General features: G+C 38.6%; 2 protein-coding genes across 4 annotated transcripts; one reads left to right on the top strand and one right to left on the bottom strand.

Annotated features, from left to right (window-relative positions):
• Window positions 1-5,751: 5,751 nt before the first annotated feature.
• On the bottom strand, window positions 5,752-9,978 carry LOC129721724 (DNA repair protein Rev1). The gene is made up of 3 exons (XM_055674631.1): window positions 9,810-9,978; window positions 7,756-9,020; window positions 5,752-7,691 (listed from the first exon to the last, which is right to left on the bottom strand). Exons 1-3 carry the CDS (start codon window positions 9,855-9,857, stop codon window positions 5,810-5,812), a joined length of 3,195 nt encoding a protein of 1,064 aa, XP_055530606.1. The 5' UTR covers window positions 9,858-9,978; the 3' UTR covers window positions 5,752-5,809.
• Window positions 9,979-10,141: 163 nt separating this feature from the next.
• On the top strand, window positions 10,142-15,608 carry LOC129723488 (YTH domain-containing protein 1). 3 transcript variants are annotated; one of them, XM_055677729.1, is made up of 3 exons: window positions 10,142-10,283; window positions 11,657-13,688; window positions 13,952-15,608. In XM_055677729.1, the coding sequence occupies exon 2, from the start codon at window positions 11,915-11,917 to the stop codon at window positions 13,679-13,681; it is 1,767 nt and encodes a 588-aa protein (XP_055533704.1). In that variant the 5' UTR covers window positions 10,142-10,283; window positions 11,657-11,914; the 3' UTR covers window positions 13,682-13,688; window positions 13,952-15,608. The 3 variants fall into 3 exon arrangements, with proteins under 3 accessions (XP_055533704.1, XP_055533702.1, XP_055533705.1); XM_055677727.1 differs by having other exon boundaries at window positions 10,148-10,346; XM_055677730.1 differs by having other exon boundaries at window positions 10,148-10,485.
• Window positions 15,609-22,805: the final 7,197 nt, after the last annotated feature.

Below are 22,805 nucleotides of genomic sequence, written 5' to 3'. Positions count from 1 at the left end.
AAGAGACCACTAATAGTTTCAAATGTGTAAATTGTGGGGGAAATCACAAATCTAATTTCTTTAATGGTCCTGTAAGGTCAAAAATTATTGCTTCCAGACAACGTAGAAATTCTAAGCAACCTGTTGTCAATGTGGGTATACAAAAGACTTTCAATACTGTTCATCACCAGCACTTTCATTAGCAGGTGTGTCTGTAGGTAATAATTTAAATTCAGATAACAAATTTCAGACAAAAAATCCTGTTCAGGCAACACCAGGCTGTTCATATTCCAGTGTCCTTACAGGTAATATTTCAAATTCAAACAGTAACAAACCATTTGTGTTTGGTGCTGAAAAGTCTGCCAGTATTGATTTAGGTAGTCCAACTCCAGAAAAGATTGAATACCTACAACAATCCATGCTGCAGCTAATGTCCGTTTTGTTGAACTGTAACTCGATGTACGAGGCTGTTCAAGAAGGTTTAAAATTTACAACTAATATTGTTATGAATTGAAATTCAGCAATGATTTTAAATAATACTGTAAATTTTCTAAATTGGAATGCTCGCTCTTTAAAAGCGAAAGAAGATGAATTTTTCAATTTTTTAACAGTCCACGATGTGCATATTGCAGTTGTGACTGAAACGCTTTTAAAGCCAAATATTAAACTAAAAAAGAACCCAAATTACATGGTTCATAGGTTTGATAGAATTGATGTTGCCGGTAGTGGAGTTGCAATAGTTATCCACCGTCGAATAAAACATCGTGTTTTACCCCATCTTGAAACCAAAGTTATCGAGAGTTTGGGAATTGAAATTGAAACAAGTATTGGCATTCTATTTATAGCCGCAGTGTATTTGCCTTTTCAATGCACTGGTGAGCGAAAAAATTATTTCAAGGGAGATTTGCAAAAACTCACAAGAAATAAATCTAAATTTTTAATCATCGGTGATTTGAATGCGAAACATCGATCTTGGAATAATGCTCAAAGCAATTCCAATGGAAAAATATTGTTTAATGATTGCTCGGCTGGATTTTACTCAGTTTTATTTCCAAATGGTCCTACATGTTATTCTTCTATTAGGAATCCATCTACAATTGATCAGGTACTAACAAATCAAAGTCATTCATGCAGTGATTTATTAACTCATGCTGAATTTGATTCTGATCATCTTCCCATAACATTTGCTATTTCCCATGAAACTATTTTAAATCCCACTAGATCTGTGTTAAATTATCACAAGAATAATTGGGATAGATATCGTTCTACGATCGAAGAAAATTTGAATGATGATATTATTTTACAAAATAGTGCTGACATTGACAGAGCATTAGAAAATTTTGGCAGCTTAATACTCAATGCCCGGAATTTATCAGTTCCTAAGGCTCGAGTGAAATTTAATGCACCAATTATTGACAGTGAACTTCAACTTCTTATACGTTTGAAGAACATACGGAGACGTCAATACCAAAGATCTCGTGATCCTGCTTTGAAAATTATTTTTCGAGAATTGCAAAAGGAAATTAAACATAGATTCACTCTCGTGCGAAATTAGAATTTCATGAGGGAAGTTGAACAACTAAAACCTTATTCAAAACCTTTCTGGAAGCTTTCGAAGGTTCTTAAGAAACCTTCGAAGCCCATTACAGTCCTTAAAGATGGTGATTGCATTTTTCTAACGAGTGAACAAAAATCTCAAAAACTTGCTCAGCAGTTTGAGAGCGTTCATAACTCGAATTTGAACGTAGTAAGTCCTATTGAAAATGAAGTAAACCAAAAGTATGATCAGATCACCACCCAAGAATTTCTTTCTGAAGAGGTATTGGAAACAAACTTTTTCTATATCCTTATTAAAAGACTTCCCGAAAACTCTTTAAATTTGAGCGGGGGCCTAGTGTGGTTGGTAACGTCTCTGCCAACCACGCTCGACGCCTGGGTTCGAATCCCACCGCCGACATAGGTGTCGATGGTTGTGAGGGGGCTGATCCACTCACAACCAACCCAACTGGTCTAGATTCAATCCTAGCCGACACCGGGAGATTTTCTGAGGCGAAAAATCTCTGGGATCACGCCTTTCATCGCATGAGGAAGTAAATCCGTTGGCGCCGGTCCGTTAATAAACGGGTCGTGAGTTAGGGTCCTGGGTGTGGAGTCGCATCCCTGGGCGTCGGTGATTGGCCACAACAGTGGCGGAACTAGACCGACGGAAAATAAGCGAGAATAAAAAAAAAACTCTTTAAATTTCTTGGTAAAAATTTTTAACAGATGCTTCGCACTAGCACATTTTCCTACGGAATGGAAAAATGCCAAAGTCACTCCAATTTTAAAACCCGAGAAGAATCCAGCTGAGGCATCAAGTTATCGACCAATTAGTTTACTTTCCTCTATTAGCAAACTTTTTGAAAGAATAATACTCAATTGAATGATTACACATATTATTGAGAACTCAATTTTTGCAAATGAGCAGTTTGGTTTTCGCCATGGGCATTCCACTACTCATCAGTTACTTAGAGTAACAAATATTATTCGAACTAATAAATCTGAAGGCTATTCGACTGGAGCAGCTCTACTAGATATAGAAAAGGCATTCGACAGTGTTTGGCATAAAGGTTTAATAGCTAAAATGTCAAATTTCAGTTTTCCGCTTTACCTTACAAAAATGATACAAAGTTATTCAACTGACCGCACTCTTCAGGTTAACTATCTAAATGGTAAATCTAATAGATTGCCTGTTAGAGCTGGTGTGCCTCAGGGGAGTATCTTGGGCCCAATCTTATATAACATTTTTACTTCTGATCTTCCTAATTTACCACCAGGTTGTGAGAAATCTCTGTTTTGTGACGATACAAGCATTTCCGCAAAAGGAAAAAGCCTTCGTGTTATATGCAGTCGGCTACAAAAAAGTTTAGATATATTTTCTTCATACTTGCAGAAATGAAAGATTTCCCCTAATGCTTCTAAAACACAGTTAATTATTTTTCCTCATAAGCCAAGAGTTTCATTTCTCAAACCCAACCATAACGTTGAGTCGTCAACCAAACCATAAAAAACGTTGAGTCGTCAACCAAGTTGGACGTGTTTGTTGTTAGCTCCTATCCACGCGCGAATTTAAATCAAATTATTGTTTTTCGCTTAGTTTTCATTTTGCTTGTTGTGTTTTTGTGTCGGTAAAAATGAATCAAATTTGCGAAGTCTGCGCGAAAGACTCCGGTGCCGAAGTGTTCTGGTCGTGTGTTGGAGGGTGTAATCGAAAATTCCATGCCTCCTGTGTGGGAGTATCGTGCCCCCCCGAAGTAGTTGCTAAAAGCAGAAGTTCTCTGCGTATCGTTAAAAAAGACAAACAAGACAAACAATATAAACCAGCCGTAGATCCAACTGCATTTCTGCTACCGTGCTGCGATTCCTGCCAACTTTTAGTAACGGCATCGTTTGAATTGAACACGTTGACCAAACAGCAGAACAAGCTGACGAAATTGATTGATGATAATACAGAGGTGATTCACAACCAAGCACAATTCCAGAAACTCTAGAGGGTATCGACAAGTCACTTATACAAATAAACCAAAACTCTATACACGATTTTAGTAAAGCTTTTGACAGAGTAGATATTTCCATGCTTATGTTCAAATTAAAAAAACTGGGATTTGAGTCAGGCCTACTTAAATGGATTGAATCTTATTTGACGAACAGGACACAAACGGTTAGGTTTAAGGGACACCTTTCTGTACCAGTAAAAGTGACATCTGGAGTTCCACAAGGCTCCCATTTAGGCCCTTTGCTCTTCATTTTATTTGTTAATGACGTTACCCTTGTGTTGAATCGTCTCAAAGTATTGATATATGCCGATGACATGAAACTGTACATGGAAATAAAACACAAATCAGACATCCAACAATTCCAACAAGAGGTTGACATTTTCTACATTTGGTGTAAAAAAAGTCTTCTTGATCTCAACGTAAAAAAATGTAATATTATATCCTACACAAGGAAAAGAAATCCTGAACATGCATGTTGCACTCTTGCACATCAAGTTGTAGAAAGGTGTTATCAAATTAGAGACTTAGGAGTAATTATGGATTCTAAGTTAACATTCTTGATCACTACAATACGATCATCAATAGAGCCAACAGTATGCTAAGTTTTATAAAAAGGTTCAGTTATCATTTCGTAGACCCGTACACTATAAAAACTCTCTTTGTTACATATGTTAGATCTATCTTAGAATACTGTAGTGTTGTTTGGTCGCCTTATCAAGACGTCCATTCCAATAGAATCGAATCCGTACAAAAACAGTTTTTGTTATATGCACTAAGAAAACTAGGTTGGAGTTCATTTCCTCTCCCTTGTTATGAATCGCGTTGCATGCTTATTGATATAGAAACGCTTGAAAAAAGAAGAGAAATTGCTTCGGTAACTCTTGTCAACGATTTAGTTTCACAACGCATAAGTTCGGAAAATCTGCTTGGAAAACTCAACTTTTATGCTCCTACACGCTCATTAAGAACGCGAAAAATTTTCGTATTAAATTCTTATAGAACAGAATATGCCATGGCCGGGCCAGTTAATAGTATGATGAGTCTTTACAATAAATATTGTGAAGTTATTGATTTAACGATGTCACGAAATGCTCTTAGAAAAATATTGAACACTAGAATTACATAACTATATTTGTGATGTTAGCAATAGTTTTTAAGATGTAGTCTACTATGATTGACGAAATAAATAAATAAATAAATAAATAAATAACCACGTTATTAAGATGAACGGTGTGGTCTTAAATTGGTCTGATCAAGTTAAATACTTAGGGCTAATTTATGATAAGAATCTTACTTTCAAGGAGCACATTGAAAATATCCAGTCAAAGTGCAATAAGTACATCAAATGTTTATATCCTCTTATCAACAGGAATTCTAGACTTTGTCTCAAGAATAAACTGTTAATTTACAAACAAATTTTTAGGCCAGCAATGTTATTTGCAGTTCCCATCTGGACAAGTTGTTGTGCAACCAGGAAGAAGACACTTCAAAGGATTCAGAATAAACATTTGAAAATGATTTTGAAGCGTCCTCCCTGGTTTAGCACGAACGAGCTACATAGGCTCACTAATGTAGAAACATTAGAAAATATGTCAAGCCAAATTATCAACAAATTCCGACAAAAATCGTTGCAATCCTCAATTGCAACGATTAGCTCACTTTATAGTCAGTAAGATAGTTTTAGGTTTATTTTAAGTTTTGTTTTATTCCTTTTTTTCCTTGACAAGTAGGTTTAATAATTTTCCTACAATTACATTAACTTAACTGCGAAAGCTAATAACATTCAATAATATAAAAAAGCGTACAAATATATATATATATATATATATATATATATATATATATATATATATATATATATATATATATATATATATATATATATATATATATATATATATATATATATATATATATATATATATATATATATATATATATATATATATATATATATATATATATATATATATATATATATATATATATATATATATATATATATATATATATATATATATATATACATATATATAATAGTGTTGAAATGTCACCATTTGTGGCAGAACACACAATATTAATTCTGAATAGATATTAGTACATAAATAAATCATTACAAACATTCCCCCCCCCCTTTAAAAAAAAAAAGATCTTTTTTTCCAATAAATATTTTGTTCCAAACACGCATTTTTTTGCACCAGGGTTGAATTTATAAAACATTCATACAAAAACAAAATTGTTTTCCAAACAATACTACATTTATTAAACTTTTTTAACAAAAACTTGTATTGCCATTAAATGCGTTGAATGCAACAATTCTTGCTGACGCATTCAAACTGACTCTGTACGCTCAACTTACCGCGATAGGATTTTTGCATTAATACTTGCGTTGAATCTACAATACGAAAGTATGCCCGATGCCAGCTGCACAATTTCCGCTCTTCAATAATCCTAAACAGATATCGTAAAACTAAATGTAACTCGCTTAAACATTTTCTTTCTACCAGTTCCTTCGCATTGGAGGATATCAAATCGACATCTACCTCTTCTGGTTCATCGGAACTGTCGATCCACGCCTGTAACGTTTTGCGCCACTCATTTCCCAGCAAGATGTTGTCCGGTTCAGAAACCTTTTCCGTGGCTGGTTCTTCTGGAAATACTTTTGATACTTCTTTGGCTGGACTCGTTTCTGGAGTGACTTGCAGATGTTCATTGAATTCTGGTTCATTAGAAGTTACTAGCATTGTATCCCTGTTCAACGCGATTTGTTTTTCCACTTCTAGTCGTAAGTCCGCAGGGAGGGCTTGAAGGAATTTCAAATCGACGGTTATTTTTTCTGAATTAGAAACGGATTCAGATGATGATGATGACGACGGTTGTGCAGTGACTGAACGCGCTTTTTTGTTTGAGGCAATAGATGATTGAGCTTTGAATTTATAATCTCTAATTACTTCTGCACGAATGTCATCCGGAAGTGCTGCTAGCACCTCGGGGTCTAGGCCCTCAGGAATAATTTCCTGCTTAGGTTCCATCTTAGATTCGCTGAGAAATCGCAACATGTCGTTATTTTGTTTAATTTTCAGAGTTTGACATTTCGGGGGTCGACCTCTGCCCCTTCCACATTTCTGAGCAGACGGCTTAGATTTCGGGTCACTCTTTTTGGAAGATATATCTGATGGGGGTGCCGATGAAGCTTCAATTGACAGTATTTTAGTTGGAGTGACTTCTAATTTGGTTATATACGGTTTTCCAGGTGATGTTTCAAATTTGAATACATCACCTGTATTTTGTTCTTTTTTGATTGATTCAATTTTAGCTTCAGCTCGTTGAAACATCATTTTCAAAGAGTTTTTCGTCTCAACTTGGTGCTTGCCTTCTTCGAATTTCGAAATCTGCAGTCCGATACCGCGTAGTTCATGAGGCGGCGCGGAAATTTGGCGCATCAAAGAAAGTACAGTTTTTTCAATAACGTTCAAATCGCATGTGAATTCTTTTAATGGGGCAGATTTTGTGATTACGTCGCATAAACCGTGACCCATATATTTAGCAGTTTCCACTGGAGCCTCCGGAGATCGAATCAACAGTTTAACGGTGATTAGTTTCCCACGTTTCTCTATTTCATTCAATCGTTTATGGATTTCTTCGCAAAGCTGCTTCATAAACCGTTCAACTTCAGAATCATCCTTAAATCGAATACCGTAATTGACGTCTACGGAAACCGATTTCCTTATATTTTCATACACCAACGGTCGATCGTCGATACCTCTGCAAGCTTGATGTATGGTATCACCGAATTTTTTTCCAAACTCTCGTTGCAGAATAATGGTAGAAATTTTTTGCAGATCTCCGCATGTATCCCATGATAACTGCTTTAACCTATATGTCGTATTGGGCCCAATACCGGGTAAGTCACCAATCGGTATGTCTTTCATATAATCTTCAACACTATCGGGTGCTAGATAATACTGCCCATCCGGTTTGGCCTTCTTCGTAGCCATACGTGCCTGCAAGCGATTAGCACCAACCCCTGCCGAACAAGGGCATCCCGTTATATCCTTGATCTGCGCTCGAATGAAGCTAACGAAATCCATCACATTGATATTCGTGCTCCTGGTGAGTTCCGTTAGATCAACAAACATTTCATCACAACTTACTGCTTCGATGTTCAACGTGTACCTATTTTTGGAGTAAAATTTTAAATTGTTTAATTCTCTGATTATTCACAACGACCATTACTTACTTGGCGATAGTGTTATACAGTGTGAAAGCAACTTCCCGATAGCCATCGAAATCATATGGAATAGTTTTTAAATTCGGACAAAGTTTCAAAGCGGACCCGACAAACATTCCATTCTTGACACCCATTTTACGTGCCTCATAGCTACATGAGGCAATCTCCGACATTGAGTTGTTATCATCGATATTAAGCAATCTCGACTCGTACGGAATGTCCGGTGTTTTATAGCGTTCCTCAAGTCGTTTCTGGTACAATTCAATTTCTTTGGACCGATCCTGCCCCGGGCGGGATTGCATTTTGCCGGCCTCGGTACCCTTCGAGTGCGTTACAGCGACCGGTTGCCCTCGGAGATGCGGATTTTTACGAAGTCCAACGGATACGAAGAAACAATCCATATCGATATGCATAACGAACGGCCCTTGAGTTCCGAATTCTTCAGTGTTGCTAACCTTCTGTCGTAAAACAATACGTTCTGGAAATACTCCGTCGTGCTTTTCACGCATTTCACTAACGTATTGCTTGAAACCAGCTCCAAGCGTCGCTATATGGTGCAACCTAGAGTTATTGAAGAACTCTTGCAGAAAGTTAGGATCGGTTGCCGTCATGGCTACTTTTGTGGTCTTATGCGAGTCATTTGCTATTTCAGTTTGTTGATTTGTGACTACGTTTTCAATGTTGCTTTCAGGCTCATCTGATGGTTCAGGTACTACATCGACGACAGTTTCACCTTCGATCGTACTAGCTTCTTGCTTATGCGTTGGACTAGTGTGAGCAACAGATCCTTTGAATTTCTCGTTGAGTACAGTTAGTTTGCTCATCAAATTTAGGACCTCTACCTTGCTGATATCGTTCTGTTGATTCGGTTTTCGTACGTCAGTGTGCTTCTCATTTCGCTCGAACATTATTTTCGGTTGGGACGGCTTATGGTTGGAGTACAACAGATATTTCGCATAATCGACAATACGCATATTTTCTATGCAGTCGACCACCCACTGAGGACTGATAATAACCTCGGATGTTATTGATTTTACTTTGACATCCGGAAGATTGGATGCGATTGTGTAAGTTGTCGTCGGGCGTCTGTAATGGTGATAGATTCCTCCGTGTTGCATCATCAGACGTTTCAGCTCGTCAGCAGAAGGATTCGTGTAACCGTTAACATATATCGAAATACCGGCGAAAAGATTCGTTAGTTTTCCTTCGGCAGCCGCTGATGAGTGACGAAATTGGTCCTCTAATTTGGAGATTTTTGCATCCATATAGTCACCCTGAAAGAATATGTTGCTGTTACTAACATATGTACGTAAGTATCATTACGTTTTAAAACAAATGGCTTTACTTATATTATTCGGAATTGATACAATATGTACATTTAAAAATTTATTTTTGGTTCCGGTTCAATAAAATGCCGAACAAATCTTATCTGAAAAAATCTCATATAGTGAAGGTACTTTTCCAATTCAGCAAAACGATCTCTACCTAGCTTAGCTTTTCAGATTTATCCTTTGATTCGTAGTCATTTACATTTGTCAGCAATATTTTTACTATTACATACTACCTATATTCATATTACCGAAAACTATAAAAAATTCTTTCATGTTTCCCGGCTGTAGGCTTAACGTAATTTTCATTGAAATGCGCAAAACATACAGGCGCAAACATACAGGATAGAAATGATCAAAAACGATCACACCGGTTGGGGGGAAAGGGATCCGATGGACATTTTACCATACAAAATTCACATAATTTATAGCAGGAGAAAGGGGATCAAAATCGTCAAATATCTGTTCACGTGGAACGTGGATAGCGCCTTACCTGAACATGAAAAACTAGTCAATGATTACACAAAACATCAATAGCGTGGCCAAAACAATACTAATGGATTGATTGATTGGACCAAGTACTTTTATAAGAAATAAAACGGAAAAAAACCATTATTGTATCATATGTGAGCAATGCAAAGTAACCCAGTTTTACGGTAGGCGGTTCTATTTTTTTAGTTCATGCTCGTATGCTAATATAATCCCGCGCATTTGCTCATAAAAAATCGAACTTACCCAAGCTTCAAAACCATTTTCACTCTCGAACTTTTTTTGACGCTTCATTTTCTGTTTTTCAAATAATAATTATTTTGTAGTAGGTATACCTAATTTTATACAAATATGTATCTAAAGAAAATATTTTCAATCGACTTTCTCACTGCTACAATTTTCAAAAACAAAACAAAACATGTTGTGATGGCATATGTTTCTGCTGCATGGGCCTGTTAATAACTCGCTATACCATGATGAGTAGAACACGCACACGAAAGGCGTTTTAAAGCAATGTACAATGTTGATTGCCACGAACACATTTATATGCAGCGTAAATTCAAGCCTGTTTGAGTTAGATGCTGGCGAAATCATCAAGTTGAATGCACGAAAAAGTATTAAATTTTACGGTCATTTATTCAGTGGTGAAAATTGATTGAAATCAGTAAAATTATAGTTCAAAATAAGTATCAATGTGTAAACTACAGAAGTGAATAGAATGTAAGTCTAGTGCAGGTCGGGTCTTCGGTTAAAATTCAGTCGAACGGAATTTTCTTCAGACGGGTGGGTCAGATCTGTGAAAAGAAGAATCCTAGAAAAAGTAAAAGAGCAACGCTTTTTTTTTGTTCGCCTTCATTCTTAATCCGCTAAATGGAATAGAAGTGTTGCCATAAAACGTGTTGTGAATATTTTTGACTAATTTGTAAGTTTTGTATAGCCAATTTTCACAAAATATGAGCCGTTGCGAACCAGAGTAGTCTATGTGCCATCGAGCAAATTGTTCAGGAGAAGTAATTTTCGAAAAATCTCTGAATAAAATTCCGTTCAACGGATTCCTTCAAACAAAATGTTCTAATATAAAGGTTATGAAGTGGTTTAACATTGGGATACATAAAATCAACATTTATTTGCAAAATCGGTGATTTTATCTCACCAATGTACATAGACCACTCTGACTTCAATATATATTCACTGGAACCCTCGAATCGTTTCGGAACAGAGTGGTCTATGTACACATGTATGTATAAAATGGCTAGTGTCACATGTTTTATGATACATATAGCATGTCACATGTAAGATGTCACGTGTTACATTACATGTAACTTTTAGCTTTTTAGCTTTTTTCGTCCACTTTAGCTTTTTTCGTTCCGTGTATTCAATGGTGCATGACGTGTTTCAATAGCTTGTGAAGTGAAGCTTGTGATCAGCTTTAAAATTCGATTTTCCGGAATTTTCTTAATCTCCCAACTTCAGCTTCTTGAGTAGATGCGGTTTATGCAAAAAACTCATTTTCGAAAAAAATGGTCTTTGGACCACTGTTCCGCAACGGCTCATATATAAATGATGTTTTATAAACAGACACAGAGAAGCATATTTTATTAACTAGTACTGTTATGTACAACTTGACAATGGGCTTATTCGGTACAAAATGTATCCACGCATAGCTCTTTGTACGTTTGTTGACAAAACCGTCTTCAAGAAAAAATAGGTTCATCTCGTTGCATAGCCAAAAACCAATTTTTACATTCAGATCATCTGCTACGGTAAAACATTCAATAACTTTGAAAAATTTACACAACATTCACGTGCACAAATAGTGTCGTTTATAAGGTTAGAATTTTGAATAGTTAATTTATATAAATACATAAACGGAAAGTTCATCTGTACTCTGTAGTGTGATAACTTTTTTCATTACACCAATATGTTAAAAAAAAAAACTAGATTCTGCAGTTTTGATTTTTATTTTACATTACCATACATTAAACGCATTTTTGAACTGTTGAAAACGGAGTGTATATAGTTTTCATATTTTGAAAAGATTCTTAAATGAAATAAACCACATTTTTCTCTGTTTTTTTTTTCTATGTTTTCAGAATTTCCTCGCCTATTTGACAACACTGACACCGACCGGTAGCTCGGATTTCTTTATTCAGCTTTGCCATTTCGCAGGCTGCAACCAGCGAAAACGGGTTTTCGCCGCGCTACGTCTGTGTGCGTACGACGTACCCCGGGCAATAGTTCGTTTTGTGAATGTTCGTGCCCCAGTAGGTACACAGAGAGAGCAGAAAGAACAGCGACACCGAGCTTGGCAAACAGGAGAGAAATTTAAAAAAAGTGTTTCGACAGAAAAGATGGCTGATCTGGACGCAGTGAATCTCGGTCTCGATGATACGGAACGGGATATAGCCGAGGAACTAGAAAATAGTTACGATACGCGAAGTGAAGCATCCGCGGCAAGTTCCGACAGTACAACGACCAATCCCAGTATCAGTGACGTGAGCTCGGATTCATCAGACGACGATGAGGAAGAGAACATTGAACGTAGAAATTCTGCCAGCAAGAAAGCGCAGCAGAAGAAGAAAGGTAACAAGAAGAAGGAGGAAAAAGAGTCCAAGAAAGATGGTGAAAAAGATGGCGGTGGAACAGTCTCCACGACGAATAACAGTACCAAGAAGGAGCGGAAATCTCGCAGTCGAAGCCCACAGGCGACCGCAACCGCCCCGGCTACGGATGCGAAACGTAATCGTACTAAAAACAATACCGTAAAGAACTCTGTCAAATCATATGACTACGTTACAAAAATAAACTATCTCTTCCGGGAGACCCGCTTCTTCCTCATCAAATCGAATAATACGGAAAATGTTACAATTTCGAAGTCTAAAGGTGTCTGGTCCACACTGCCGCCAAATGAAGCTAATCTTAATCAGGCTTTCCGTGAAAGTCGTAATGTTATATTAGTTTTTTCCGTCAAAGAGAGCGGAAAATTTGCAGGTTTTGCACGAATGGCAGCGGAAGCTCGTCGAGATTTACCAGCAGTGGAATGGGTTTTACCACCGGGAATGTCTGCTAAAGCTCTGGGAGGTGTAATCAAAATAGATTGGGTGTGCAAAAAAGAATTACCTTTTACAAGCACCACCCATCTATATAATCCTTGGAACGAAAATAAACCTGTTAAAATAGGACGAGATGGCCAGGAAATCGAGCCCAAAGTGGCTGAAGAGTTGTGCCGCCTATTCCCAGAGGACACGTCTGTTGAAATGACGCCCATCTTGAAGAAATCAAAAGAAGCTTCTAAGCAAATGAAGGAAAAAGCTGCGTCGAAGTCATTTCGGCGTCCACCCAATTTCACGCGTCCCACCAATGTAATTCGTGGCCGTGGAAGCCTTGGAGGTGGTGGCGGTGGAGGTGGACCGATTCGTGGTGGACGAAGGAAGATGTTTCATAATAAGAGCGGTCGACCGGCAATGTTTCCACCGTATCGCAAAGATATGCGTCGTGGTCCTGGTCATGTCCCTCGATTGCACATGGGAGTAGATCGCGCAGCTGCAGCAGCAGCCGCTGCTGCCTCAGCTGCTGGTTTCCATGGTTGGGAACGTTACAGCAGTACGGCCGCCGCTGAAGCTTACGTTGCTGATTATATGCGCACAATGCAGCATCAATTACCTCCTATGCCGTATGCTCCACCTCCCGGTTTTCCTGGTATGCCTTTACCATATGAAGGATTACCCCCACCGCCACGTTATTATGAAGGTTTACCGATTCCGGAATACCCACTCCCACCTGGCGCTATTCCCGGTAGTGTTACAGGTGCCACTGGAGCGCCACCTCCACGTGGTTACGATAAGTACGACGAGTTCATGTGGAAACCTCCACCAGGTCCTCCAGGGACAGCAGCTGTTCCTACTTCAACTGCCGGAGCAGCCGGTTTACCTTCTATGAAAGGACCACCACCACCGTTACCGAATTATCATGTTCCTCCACCGTCAGCTCCACCATCAGCTCCGTCCCATGGTCGCAAGAATGACCGCTCCGATGGTCAGCGCGATCGCGACCGCAATCACCGAAATGACCGCAGCCAACGAGGCGGCAGAAGTTATAGCAACCGAGATCGTCGATGATTCGAAGGTAGGTTTGCTCAAGCAGAGCAAAGTGGTCAAACTGGTAAACAAATTAATTTAGAAGGTTTAGTGATCAAAATTTTGAAAATGGTTTATGTGCTAATTCGCTAAGTTTCAAACAAGCGGTAAAGATAAAAGCAAATTATTTATTCTCTGTTTACAATGATTACTAATGTTCAAATGAATTTATCATTTGTGTTAAAAAAAATGTTAGTTATATGTTTTGAATAGTAACATCGTCTATTTTCTCTTCTCTTCCCAAATATCTAGTATGTTCTCACATGCGGCGGATGGTCACAGATAGGCATCGCTAGGCTACTCTCGGAGAGTCCGGCGTATTGATTGTTCCGTGACAAAAAATTAAACTGACTCTGGCGAAGAGACAGTTCTTTTAATTAACCTGACGCAATTACTATATAAAAGCAACCCGTTTTGCGAGAACATGGAAGAAGATCCATTTTCGTAGAGCAGCAGTAACATGATCATCATTAACATCGCTTCAAATCAACCAAACTCTAGTGGAACTAGAAATCCAGAGCAGATAGCAGCTAGCGATCGACACGGAATGCGGTGAAATTTGTGATCTCTTTGTTGACGTTATCGTCATTTGTGTAACGGAAGAAGACAGTGTTTTCAAGTGCTCACATTCGCTGTACAGTGCTAGTGAATTTTCTGCTGAATGGCGCCAAATGAGCTCGACGGTTCCTCTTGATGGACTTAGTCTTTTGTTTAAAGTGCGGTTATTTCGGAAGTAAGTGCTATTTGTGGCAACGATGGATTTTTTTGCAGAAACCGTGAATGTTTGGGAAGAACTTTCCTAACAGATTAGTTATGAGCAAATCTGTTTTGGGCAAACGCAAAATAAGTATTCTCACAATAAGAAGAAAAGTTGATACAACAAATGTTGATTGTCTGTCGACAGAATAGCAGAAGACGTAAGGACATAGTGAAGAACGTCTCTTTAGAAAAAAAAAAGTGTGTTAACAGACAATCGAAAAATACATGAAAATAGTTGTGTAATTGTGTTTAGAAAAATGAAAAAAAAAAGCAAATTTACATCTATTACTACTGCTAGTAAGCTAAGATATTTACCTACACTATATGAAGAAGCAGTACATAATTATTATGTATCGACAGGCAAAGCGAAAAGAAAATTAAATTATGAACTTTTACTATTAATCAAATAAAGGTTAAGAAACAACCCAACCGAGTGAGATGAACTTTTTCCCAAACTAGTGCGACAACTAAAGATATCATGAGTTGGTGACTTGTTTTTGCTTTCTCTGTTACCGAGGAGTGAAAGCAAAGGACGGGGTACAGAAATCGAAATGTGATAAAATCTGCTGCACTTATAATACTGGACTTTTCAAAGCAGTACAAAATGCTCTTCTCTACGTTTAGCAGAGCAACCTTTCGAAACCGGAGACAAGAGGAATCGTGATATGACAACGTGAATGTGTGGTGAAATTTAAAGGACTTGCAAATTTACATGCATCTAAACACGGTTAACTTGCCACCTGTGGCAAACACACAAATCGTCGAAACTAAGAGACTGTATTTTCACTAGTTTACAAATTGCTTGTACGCATGCTAACAAGCGAGCTGACAAGAAGTTTATCTGGGTTCTGTGAATCCAATTCGGCTTTCTACTACAAAACAAAGTGCTGGTACTTTTGAAAGGCACCGTTACACCGGACTACAATCTAAACCAATACCAGGTTTACCTTCCACAGACAATGGAGCTGGAGAACGTGTTAAGAATAATTGAAGGGAAACCCATCCGAGTCAATTTTTAGACTCTAGACTGATGACAGTGTTTGTGGTTTGTTTTTGTATAAAAGAAAGTTATATTCATATTTATTATGTTACATGCAAATGCAACAGTGGTTCCTTAAAATATTTTTGTAATATAGCTATATTTATACCAGTTCATATTTTTCTGGGAAAAATATTGTATCTTGTGTGTAAACTTTTATATGTGAGCTTGATTTCGTTTTTGGGAAGCAGAGTAGGAGCTCTTTTTTAAGCGAACCTTAATATGGTAAACTAGGAGTTTGCCATTTATTCATATCCGAACATGTCTGTCCTATTCTTTATCACCCTTTACACATGCTCCTAAAACTGTTGTAATCAACATAATGTTTTCACCCTTTTGATTCTCATGTTCTAGAGAAGAAAAAATCAGTTGAATTTATTTACTCTAATAAGATATTTGTTAGGTACATCTTTTCTTCAACCTTTTTTTTTTGAAAGTTATTGCCCTAAATGTACCTTTAGTTATCGTTGATTTTTTGCATTCTCGTAAAAACACATACATTGTCCGCTTTCTCAAACTGAACATGTAGTTGTAAAACAAAAAAATTAAATTCGTACATAAAATTAAAATTCATATTCCTGTTTCGAACGTCGATTCAATTCGAACGTTTCAATTTAAACTTTGGCTCAATCACAAATAACAGTAAATTCAAAATTCATTCGAATCTATCACTTTTGTACGGAATACGGCTGTAACAAGAATAAACATAATTCCGGAATTCTTGCGCTAGAAATGTTTTACAGTTTTTAATTCTGAGATGATGAAACTTTTGAATCTAACCGCTAAACGACATTCAAAGAAGGTAAAAATTTTCCCGTATACAGGGACGGATGTAGGGTTGTGGAGGCCGATGATCAAGTAACTTGTATGAGCCTCCTTTCAGTTAAAATTTCAATCTAAAAATATGTACAAATTCATGCCAAATGATCTGAAAATACGCAAAAAAAAAAATTATTCGACCATTTTTTATTTGAATGAAACTTTGTTTGACTTAGTAAACTGAGTATTTTTCTCGGGTGGAAAACTTTCTGAAAGGGCGTTGCATTTTGGCTAGGCTGACCAGATTGTATCGAGGGGACAACGGGACAAATTGGTTCAAAAGCGGTATACATGGGGAGATTAATATTTAAAACAGTTTATCAACTAGAGCATACAAGAAAAAAAAATCTTCGCTTTGATAAACCTGCCTCATTCTGTGTCTAGTAATATTTAGCAATTAATGAATTTCCCTTAGGGATTTTTGACGATATGGTCGTGAAAATTATAATTTTTCAGGCCAAATACCGTTCGCGATTGAGAAGGTTCTTTCTGGTGCGGTGCTGTCTGGAAGGCACCAAATTTACGTTCAAAACGATATATCTGGTCAGTCCAATTTTCCTAAAAAGAATAGAGGTGAACTGATGAAGCCTTGAAAACATATACACCGTAAAAAGATTTTTTTTGGCGCAAAACATTTCTACATTAAAACTAAATTTTAATTTTAGAAGAGCTCCGTAGCCGCAAGGTTACAGAGTCCGCTTTGACAAGCAGGTGGTCGTGGGTTCGAATCTTAGTAGAATCAGGCCATTTGGTTGACAAAGGACCTAAACATGGGTTTATTCTCAGGCTCCCCACCACATACCCTTTCTCCAAGCTGAATTCTGCAGTATCCCTGTTGATTCTCCTCCTAACAAAAATAAGTCCCTCTTATAAAAAAACTGGACTAAAAAACGTATGAAAGTTCTCGTCAGGGAATTATAATTGGCGATACTGCTAGGATGGGAAGAGGCTCGGTATAGTAAAGCAATAAATAAACATGAAACGAAAGGGAACATGAAACTCACACGCGCAAGCCCGTGCTTGATAAATGACAAGCTACTGGTTCCCAACCTTTTTGACTCTGCGGCCACTTTCGCTATACACAAAGAGCTCCGCGGCCCCCTTGGCGAAGCACAGAAAGCTTCGAGGTCCCCCCAAAAGCATTTCTGATACAAGTTTTGCAATACGAGGCTCATATCGTCCTACAAGTCTAATTTGTTTTACGTCTTGGTCCTAATACTCCTAGTTGATCAAGAGCTTCGCGCCCCCGTTGTCGGCCGCGGACCACCAGGTGGGAACCACTGTGATAAGCGTATCAATTACTTCAATAATGATACTGCCATTATTGTGAAGTGCGGAGTACAACAAACACCTGGGCATCGCAATAGATAAAATTTCTATGGTGGCAGGAAAAAAATAACGAAAAAAAGAGTTGCTTTTTTTCTTAATTGTTTTTTTCAAATGTTGATGTAGATGTTATAAAAAAAACTTTTGGTAAAAAGTTAGAATGGAGAAATAAAAGACGATTTTTTTTTCTTGGAAGCTAAATTCAAGAGCGTTTAATTTGAGTTTGGAAAATCAAAATAAAAAAGTAGGAGGTTGTATCCAAGACACGACCGCATAAATGACGTAGAACTATGTACACTATCAACAAATGCATTGAGTGTTTCATTACCCTAGTAACACAACTGTTTTTATCAAAGTTTTATAGCGCATTTTTGGCTGTATTGAGCGCTATAAAACTTTGATAAAACCAATATTTCTACTTGGGTAATGAGTTATAATGTCTATTAATGAAGGGTTGTGAATTTCGTGAACCGGTTTCAGCAGTTAGCAGATCGTGCTGAGTTAAAAACCATACACAGCACACACACACAAATCATACCATATCATAGACACACACACATCATACCATATCATTATACCATACACACATCATACCATATTATACACACATACACGCATGATACTATATTATATACACACAGCAAGCAAGCGACCAATCAGAGGACGTTATTTTTATTTCAACAAGGCTTGACAATTTTCAATAGTGCAATAGTTCGTAGATTCAAACAACATTTTCCTGCATTTGGGCAGATGCGTGTATAATTTTCCAATCGATTGCTGCAACAATGAAGAAAATCGGTTGAAAACCAACCGACCTATAAGCATTTGAAAAGGGACAAATTTCGTCCCAGTTTTTCAGTTTGCATCCCTGTGTGGTATGCTAAAGTAAAACAAAGTTCTACGCCAAAAAGGCATTTTGTTGTTCAAAATCGGTTGCTGATTGCAACCTTTGTGCTGCCCCAACAGTGGGGGAGTTAAGATACACGGACGACATGTACTGTGGAAGCTATTTCAGCTTCTGTAAATTAGACGGCCGCGACAGATGTAACTTCTAGAATCCGCACAGAATGCTTGCTTACGTTGTCAAAAATTATTAACTTTCAATGACTTGTTTATTTGCCTTGAAAAAAGCCATTTTGCTGTTCAAAATTGGATTTGGTGATGACGATCTTTATACTGCCCCAACAGTGGTAGAAGTGGGCAATCCGCTCACGAACTGATCTAAAGAGCTGGTTCTTCAAAGTGAGTGAGTGATCTATCGTTCTTTTTTAAAGAGCGGTAACTCACCCCTTACCTCAAGCAAATAGCTGATAGCTGATTTTGTTGATCAGACACCGCAAGCAAGAGCCCAATGAATGCTTCACCCCAAGCGCAAAGCGGCGCGCGACACTGCAATAAAACTTCCAAAAAAAAGCTGCCATCGGCTGCCTGCTCTCCTATGTATAATCATCCACCAGCCACGGAAATAAAAAATAAAATCTACTTGCCAAAGTTCACACACAGGCACACGGACTGGCTAACGCCGAGAACGCACACGAAAGGATGGCAAAAGTGGAACGAAAAGAGCGAAAGAACTGGTTCACTGATCTTTTGAATCTGTTCAGACAATCCGCTCCCGAGCTGATCAGAAAGTCAGTTCTTTAAAAGATCGAAATCTTCTGATCGCGAGCGGATTGCCTGCGAGCTGAACAGAAGAGCCATCGGAAGAATCAGTTCTTCTGAGAGCTAAAGATTTCGCTCTTTCAAAGAACTGAGTCTTCCGATAAGCCTGCGAGCGGATTGCCAGAAGATCAGTGAATCAGTTCTTTCGTTCTTTTCGTTCCACATCCATTCGTGTGTGTACTTGGCGTTAGTCAACCCGTGTAGGTACCTGTGTATGAATTGTGACAAGTTGATTTTTTGCAAGCTCTTGCGGCTGGCTGGTGGGTGGGTTAGTGATGGGAAACTTATCGATACTTATCGATAATATCGATAAATGCTGGACACCGATATTATCGTTAATTTTTTGACGTTAACGATAATTATCGATATTATAAGGGTGAGCACAAGTCAGTGCGGTTGGTTACTGGAGGAGACCCAAAAGGAGAAGACCTCACCTACCCTACCCCAGGAGTTACTTTTGCCGCTAGGTATTTGTTGGTTGCTGCTATTCGACAAGATTTAGCATTGTTGGGGGTGGTGTAAAGGTTCGCCCCGGGTGTCACTGAGTTTCTGAGAAATAATGGTAACTAAAAAGGTATTTATAGTTTTTAGTTTCCTAAGAACAGATGAATTCGACAGCTTAGTACTGGAGAACTTTAAAAAAATATCCAAACTTTTTGCACCATCTCATAAAAAGCAATGATACGAAATTGTAATAAAACGCATTTTTTTTGGCTTGCCAACTCTCATAATATGATAGACATGCATAGCGGCAGTCTATTGGTAATTCTCTGGTAATTGTTTAGTTTAACTTGGAACTGTTTAAGTTTAAAGTATCTGTTACCCAACAAACAATTTTTAGTTCCAAAAAAATCCAAATCAACGAAATTGTTGCGCCAAAAAAGTATCCTGATTTATACAGGGGGTAGACAAAATAATTGAGATAAAATAAATTCTCTCGAATTTTAAATGGCCAGAACTTTACGAAAAATGAATCAATTTTGATAACCGGTTTCATTTCACTGGAAAACAGTATTATATTAGTATTACTTGGGAACTTGGTGTGACCAACCTACACCTAAAATGTTTCGGATTTCAAGAGTGTGTGTCAAAGTGTACATGAAAGAAAGCCCGGTTCCGAACGGCCAACGACCCTGAGCGACAAGAAGCTTCAAAGGATGCTGAAGGGGAAGACCGAGGGAAAAGTGGCTAAATCGCTGCGTGCACTTGGCCGAGAGGTTGGTGCATGCTCTAAAACAGTGAAAAAGTATCAGGAGAACATGGACATACATGCAGGAAGCGGCAGTCCCGTCCACTGGTCTCGGAGCTGCAGGCAATGACGCAGCGACAGCGGTTGAATAAGATGGTCAAGTCGATTTTCCCGGCGAATCGCGACGTGGCAGTGGTATTGGACGACTAGACCTATCTTACCCTGGATGGCAATGACTAGCAGGTCTCTTTGTATTTTACCTCCCCCACGAAGGAAGTGAGCACCGAGGTAAAGTTTATTTCACAGACCAAGTTCCCCAAGAAGGTGCGGCTGTGGCTGACAATCAGCGAGAAAGGGATGTCAAAGTTGCTCTTCTTTCGCTCCGGGCTGGCCGTGAACGGGGAAATCTATAGTACGAAGTGCCTGACAGAAGTTGCGTCGTTCATCAAGAAATACCAAAAGCGCGAAGACACGGTGTTCTGGTTAGATTTGACGTCGGCCAACTACTCGAAGCGATCGTTGGAGGAGATGGCGCGGCTGAATATCGATGTGGTACCGAAGTTGGCGAATCCGCCCAATGTCCCCCACCTGCTTCCCATCGAGAATTTCTGGGCAAACTTGAAGCGCAAGATTTCCCCAACAATTTTGTCGCGAAAACGGAGGAAGAATTAATAAAAAAAAACGAAGAAAGAGCTTAAAAACATAGCTACACGCATGTTTTCGTCCGCCATGGCGAATGTTCCGGTTAACTGCCGAAAGGCTGCACGCAAGGACGTAATATTTTTGCGAGGAAGCTAACATGATAAGCTTCCATGGGAAATTTATCCAACTCAATTACAGTGAGGGGCAAAATAGAGTGCCCACTTTATTTTTTTTTTCATTTCTTTCATTTTTCTGGTTCAAATTGAACGAAAACACATCGTAATCATTCCTAAAATCTCTCTCATAATGTTCTTTTTTAATATTTTTAATTTTGTTCTGATAAAAAAAAGTTTTTCTTATAGAACAAAAACAGTTTTTATTCCCAAAAAAAAACAGTGACAAAATAAAGTGCCCACTTTGAAAATCAATAAAATTTCGATAAGTTTCCATCGTGAGACCCCTTGATTTTGTTTGTTTTGAGTATTTTGACGTCTCACAAACAACTGGCTTGGCTCTAAAGCATTTGTAATCGTGTCTGCCTTCGAAAAAGTTGTAAAATATGGAGAACGTAGTAATTTCCCGTACGATCCCGTTGTGCATCCGGGAACTGGTTGTTGGCGATGTCAATAACGGCCAATCGCACCGGGAAGTGGCCAAGCACTACAAAATCAGCAAGGCAGCGGTCGGAAAAATTTTGAAGAAGATGAAAACGTTCGGATCGGTGGTGGATCGCCCAGGAAGGGGACGAAAACGCAAGACAGATGCCGGAACGGACAGGAAAATCATTCGTGAGGTAAAGAAAAACTCAAAAGTTACGATTCGGCAGATACAGGAAAAGCTCCAACTATCGGTTTCGCGTCGTACTGTCCGTCACCGCATCCAAGCGCAGGGGTTCCGAAGCAAGATGGCAGTGAGAAGGCCTTTCATCAGCAAGGCGAATAAGGCTAAGCGTCTCAATTTCGCCAAGGAGCACGCCAATAAGCCGCTGCAATACTGGAAAACTGTGTTGTGGACCGACGAATCCAAATTCGAGCTGTTCAATCGGAAGAAGCGGGATCGTGTGTGGCGCAAGTCGGCTGAGGAGTTCCAAGATCGCCATATTCAAGGAACTGTCAAGCACGGAGGAGGCAACGTGATGGTGTGGGGGTGCTTTTCTTCGGGTGGGGTGGGCAGTTTGGTGAAAATAGACGGAATCATGACAGCTGAGTCGTATTGCAATATCCTGCGGGAAAATCTCGAGGTATCTCTCATCAAGACGGGCCCCGAGGAGCGTTTCGTTTTCCAGCAGGATAACGATCCGAAGCATACGGCCAAACTGACGAAGTCATTTTTTCGTTCCTGTCGCATCAAATCCCTTGAATGCCCCCCACAAAGTCCTGATCTGAAACCCATCGAAAATCTGTGGGCCATCCTTGATGCTCGGATCGATAAAACTGGTGTAACTAATAAAAAAACTATTTTGAAGCCCTGGAACGCGCGTGGGAAGAACTCGACCCACAACACTTGAAAAACCTTGTAGAAAGTATGCCGAAGCGCTTACAGGAGGTGTTGAAGGCTAAAGGAGGCCATACACACTATTGAATTGTTGTTGTTTGCCTTCAGTTTGGCTTATTTGAAACTATATTTATCTGGGCACTTTATTTTGTCCCTGTTTATTTAAGTATTCCAAA

The sequence above is a fragment of the Wyeomyia smithii genome, chromosome 2 (assembly GCF_029784165.1).
Source record: "Wyeomyia smithii strain HCP4-BCI-WySm-NY-G18 chromosome 2, ASM2978416v1, whole genome shotgun sequence".
Taxonomy (NCBI): domain Eukaryota; kingdom Metazoa; phylum Arthropoda; class Insecta; order Diptera; family Culicidae; genus Wyeomyia; species Wyeomyia smithii.
This window is presented reverse-complemented; position numbering and strand designations above follow the sequence as displayed.